Source organism: Stegastes partitus, unplaced genomic scaffold, assembly GCF_000690725.1.
Source record: "Stegastes partitus isolate 25-593 unplaced genomic scaffold, Stegastes_partitus-1.0.2 Scaffold1198, whole genome shotgun sequence".
Classification (NCBI taxonomy): domain Eukaryota; kingdom Metazoa; phylum Chordata; class Actinopteri; family Pomacentridae; genus Stegastes; species Stegastes partitus.
In genome coordinates, this window is record NW_007578929.1 from 166,251 (window position 1) to 170,919 (window position 4,669).

The 4,669-nt window shown below is 39.9% G+C and overlaps 1 protein-coding gene across 1 annotated transcript in view; it reads left to right on the forward strand.

Annotated features, from left to right (window-relative positions):
* Positions 1 to 4,669, forward strand: part of wdr41 (WD repeat domain 41) — a 20,679-nt gene that overhangs the window by 8,181 nt on the left and 7,829 nt on the right. Inside the window, exons 4-11 of the mRNA XM_008297203.1 lie at positions 403 to 451; positions 565 to 693; positions 813 to 875; positions 3,007 to 3,118; positions 3,231 to 3,293; positions 3,842 to 3,943; positions 4,047 to 4,231; positions 4,322 to 4,443. Of these exons, the coding sequence (XP_008295425.1) occupies positions 403 to 451; positions 565 to 693; positions 813 to 875; positions 3,007 to 3,118; positions 3,231 to 3,293; positions 3,842 to 3,943; positions 4,047 to 4,231; positions 4,322 to 4,443 (825 nt within the window). The remainder of the gene's footprint in view (positions 1 to 402; positions 452 to 564; positions 694 to 812; positions 876 to 3,006; positions 3,119 to 3,230; positions 3,294 to 3,841; positions 3,944 to 4,046; positions 4,232 to 4,321; positions 4,444 to 4,669) is intronic.

Genomic DNA, 4,669 nt, shown 5'->3' on the forward strand with positions numbered 1-4,669 from the left:
TGTTCATGAACCAGGGAAGAAGCATGCAACGTTCTTGATATGTGCATCTAATGCAAACCATCAAACAACTTTCCTGTTATGTTGAAGAAGTGTCTCTTGTCAGTACACATCACCACTGATATATTGCCCAGGCCTATATAGGCAACACTGATGTCCAAATTTGCGACTTTTTTCTAGTTGTCATCGACTGTGTTGTACTTAAACAAGCTACAAGGGTGATGTAGTGTCACTCTTTCACTTTCTACCACATGTTTTACCCTCAACAAGATTTGGCACCGATTTATTGTGACTGGGTCCTCTGTAGTACTGATGTAATACAATTGTTACCCTTAAAAGTTTCTTCAAGTTATATATGCACCTGATTTCTAGAACAAATCTTGCCTTTCTTGTTATGTTTTCCAGATGTGCCTCAGCAGGAGATGACGGCCTTATTTTGGTGTGGAACGTTGAGGTAATATGTTGCAACATTATTTGTGTGTAATAGTGAAATTTCACACAACACAGTGGGGCTAAATGCATTTTATTTTGTGTGTTTGTTTGTGTGTGTGTATGTGTGACTGGTAGACTGGTGAGAGGCTGCAGGAGCTGAGGGGCCATTCCCAGCAAATAACAGCCATAACCACCTTCACCTGTAACAATGAAGTCACATCGCACACCTCGCTCATCACCGCCTCCTCAGACCGAAGCCTCAGTGTATCCTCAAGCAGTGCCAAACGCACAACAGATGCATACACACGCACACACACAAACACCATACCATCCATATGTACTGTAATTGTTGTATTTGTAATTTCCTTAGTTGTATTTGTCAGCTGTGGGACCCTGACACAGGCAACAGGGTTCAGACCATTTCAGATCTTCAGTCTTCTGTAAAGGTAACTGAGCCTCTTTGAAACCTCTTTCCAACATGCTTGAAAAATGCCAGTATTACAGTGTTAATGAGACACTGCTTGAGTCATATCGCTGTGCACATAGATACCAAGTAGAGTTGTGAAATGTCAGAAATGTGTGTTAAAACACCTCCCGAGCAGCTTATATTATTATTTTTTCATAGTATTGGTGTAAAAACTATGTATGCAAGAAATTGGCTCAACAACACTTTTCAATAACCTGAGCAATGAATGTGCTTGCTGAATCCAAATGTAAAAGGTGCTGTACTCTGTGCATCAACACTTAAAAGCTTTAAAAAAGATGAAATTCGAGTTTGTTAGAGTCTCTCCACTACCTGCTGCTGATACGTTGTCAGCTGGCAGAGAATCAGTGTGACACCAACCTGTTTGCTCATATTGCTCCTTTCTCAACATCACTCATCATCTCAGAGCAAGCCAGATAAAGCTCACTGCAATTCACAAATCATGTAAAATTACAAAAGCTAAATTGCAAATATCTGCAGTATTTTGTACTATTCTGAACAGAAGCAGAAACATTATTAGTAGCCAGACTTAAAGCTGGAGTAGGCAGTCATTTTCAGTGTGTAATCAAAGCGGTTTGGGAGGAAACTAGATGTCTGCATTTCTCTTGACTCTGTTTCCAGGCTTTAGAAGAACTCTAATGGCCAATCACGGGGCTTTTCAGACAGATCAGGCGAGGTCGTATCAAGAGCGAGACAGAGAGCAGGACGTTGTGGCTGAATGGGTTAAAAAAAAGAACGTTCTCTTTAGAGCTGCTGCCAGTATTCAACATGATCAAAGACGTTGTTGCTGAAAATGCATCAGCATCAATATTTTAATCAGACGCATGCTTTTATTTATTTTTTCCTCAAAAGTGTCAATTCATTGTAGAAAATGCTTTTCTTTCATTTCACCATTAGTTGTTTTTGACTCTAGTCATTGGTCAGCTGTTCTCTTAGATAAGACTGGCGACACCAAGTATGGTTCAGTTCAGTGTAATAACTTCTGAAGACCTGTGGCTTCAGAATTATGGCAGTGCTTCAAATGATATCTAAAAAAAAACAATACTTTGTACACTGTGCATTGTTTCAATGGCAGACCACACCTGCACAAGTCTTATGCATCAACACGTGAAGAGAAAACACACAGGCCCTTTACATCTGTTTGCTTCTCTGTCTCTCTTTTAATATAGCCAGATTGCCAAAAAATCTGTTCTCATTTCTATATGTACCTGTTTCTGTTGTCAGATGACATAAGAACTATAAAATAGTCACTGAAACCCAGCTTATTAAGACTACATGTCAACCAGCAGTCACCTCCATGCTGCTGCTCTGCACTTTTAAAATCCTGATTTAATAACTGAGACAGCATCTGACAGACTCACCTAACACACAAGTTAAAGACGACGGCTGTGCAGTAAATCCGACTTTATTTATATACAATTCAAAGCTACTATCAAAATCAGAAAAAACTCCCAATAAGGTTTGTTTAATTTGTTTAATATACAGACTGAATTGTTAAATATCATCATCTGTGATGGTGCTCTGTTATACCTGCAACTTACAAACCTGCTGTTTATGTGATTTCTATTTTGTGCACAATCCAGTCCATGTTTCTGGTTGGTATAGTTATGCCAGTGTTTCCTGACAACATCCAGTCTGAAATACTGCTTATCATCCAGTCAAATGTTTAAATCATGATTGAAAAGGGCCACCCATAAATTGAGAGTCGTTTAACAGGTAACAATTTCCTGATAGTGACCATACCTGCAGAAATGTTCCATTAATTAATACAGAAGATACTGAGTAAATGTTGTTCCTTCACATTAGAGTTTCTTGGGTTTTCCAGTCATCTGACTCTGTGCAATTAAGTTAGTGTTGGCAGGATATGAAACATACTAATTAAAATGCTTGACACTAAAGGTTGTTACGCCAGTTATAATTTGAGATAGAAAATGGTAATTGCCTCCTCTTGGTTGCAGATTAAGGTTAATTGCAACATCTATAGGCTAATTGTATTTGATTTCTTGTCTTTGCTATTTTGTGTGCATGCGTGCGTGTCCACATCAAAAATGGCATGCGTTTCATGTGCTGAATCTCTTGCGCGTCTCTCTCAGTGTTTGCTGGTCCTGGAGCGGCTGTGTGTGTGGGTCTCCGGTGGGGAAGAACTGTGTGTGTGGAACAAAGACTTTCAGCTGCAGTGTCACAGACAGAACCACAGCGACACTGGTGAGACAGAATCATCAAAAAACACTGTCAGTTGTTGCATCAACTGTGCTCACCCCTGATGCTGTTGTTTGCAAATAAACTGATTAATGTTATGATGTGTTGTATTTTGCAGGAATAACTGCTTTGATAGAGCTGCCAAAGAACTGCATAGCAGCTGCTATGGATAAAGAGATAGGTAGGAGAAAGACTTTGGTTTTATCAGAAGACAAAATATAATTTAGAGCAAACTGCATTGCTGAACCGAAAATATTCAGATCTAAGCTTAATATCATGACATCAAAATCCCTTTATTCTACATGCCCCCCTTAAAAGATGCCAAAATAAACCAATTACATGCAGCAGATAATGTCAAAAACTACAAATTCTGCACTCCTCAGTGCAACTGGGAAGCGATTAGTGACTCTGCTGTGACCAACAGTGATAAAAGTTAAGGGACTTTATAAAAAATAAATAATTTGGTATGTAGGGTCAACCGTTTTTCAGTATTGATAAGTACTGTGGGCTCTTGGAAAAATGTCTGACATGTTCATTGAGATTTGGTTTTTGCATTTTTGGAAAATAATCAAATTCATTTAAGATTTATAGGATATTAACTGTGTTACATTACATAGGAGCCATTTTTGAGTTCTCACACTGAGTAAAAATGTTAGAGGGGCAAAACACACCCAGACACTGCTTGGAGTTCAGAGGAATAAAAGAATGCTTATTTCTTCCTCTTGTCAGTGATCTACAGGCTGACCGTCTGTGATTCTTCCGTGTCAGTGGCTGAGATCCGCCGTTTGTCCGACCACCAGGACCAGATTCGAGCTCTTATTAACATCAATGGTCTGTTTGAATAAACTCTGAAGCATTAAAAGGGACTAGTGTTCCATTTTTGACATACCAAGACAGTATCCTGGTTCATGTGTTCTGCTTTCTGGTTCCTCAGACAGGCTCTTTGCCAGCGGTTCCCATGCGGGCGAGTTAGTCTTGTGGGATGCGATTGAGTGGAACATCCTGGCCTACCAACACATCCTGTGGGAGGAGTCACAAGCCAGTACCCAGACTGAAATACGAATGGGTGCCCCCAAACCCAGCGAGATGTCCATTCAGCATCTGACCACCAACGGAAAGGTGAGGACAGAATAAGACAGAATGGGTGGATGTAGCTATTGTTGTTTTATTGTGATACATACACAAAACTCTATGTTTGTGTGTTTGCAGCTCATCCTTGCAGCTGTGGGCAGCGGTCTCTATGTGTACAATGTTGAGACCAAAGCAGTGGTGACCTACAGGAAGGTTGCACATGACTCTAATGTGTTACACACTATGCTGCTGTCTGACAGGTAGGATTTTTGGCCTTTAAAAAAAAAAAAGAAGAAATCTTGTTTCTTGACTTTTTAAAGAGGGTCAGAAGGTTGGATTGGTTTGTTTCCCAGCGTGCCTCCTGTCTGCTCTGTGTAAACATGGCCTGCAGTTCACCCAGAAAGTCCTTGAATTGTTGTCTCATGACTGTTGATAGCTGCTCAGTTTCTCAGAGAGAATCTGGTTTATTTTTGGAGAATTTTTAAA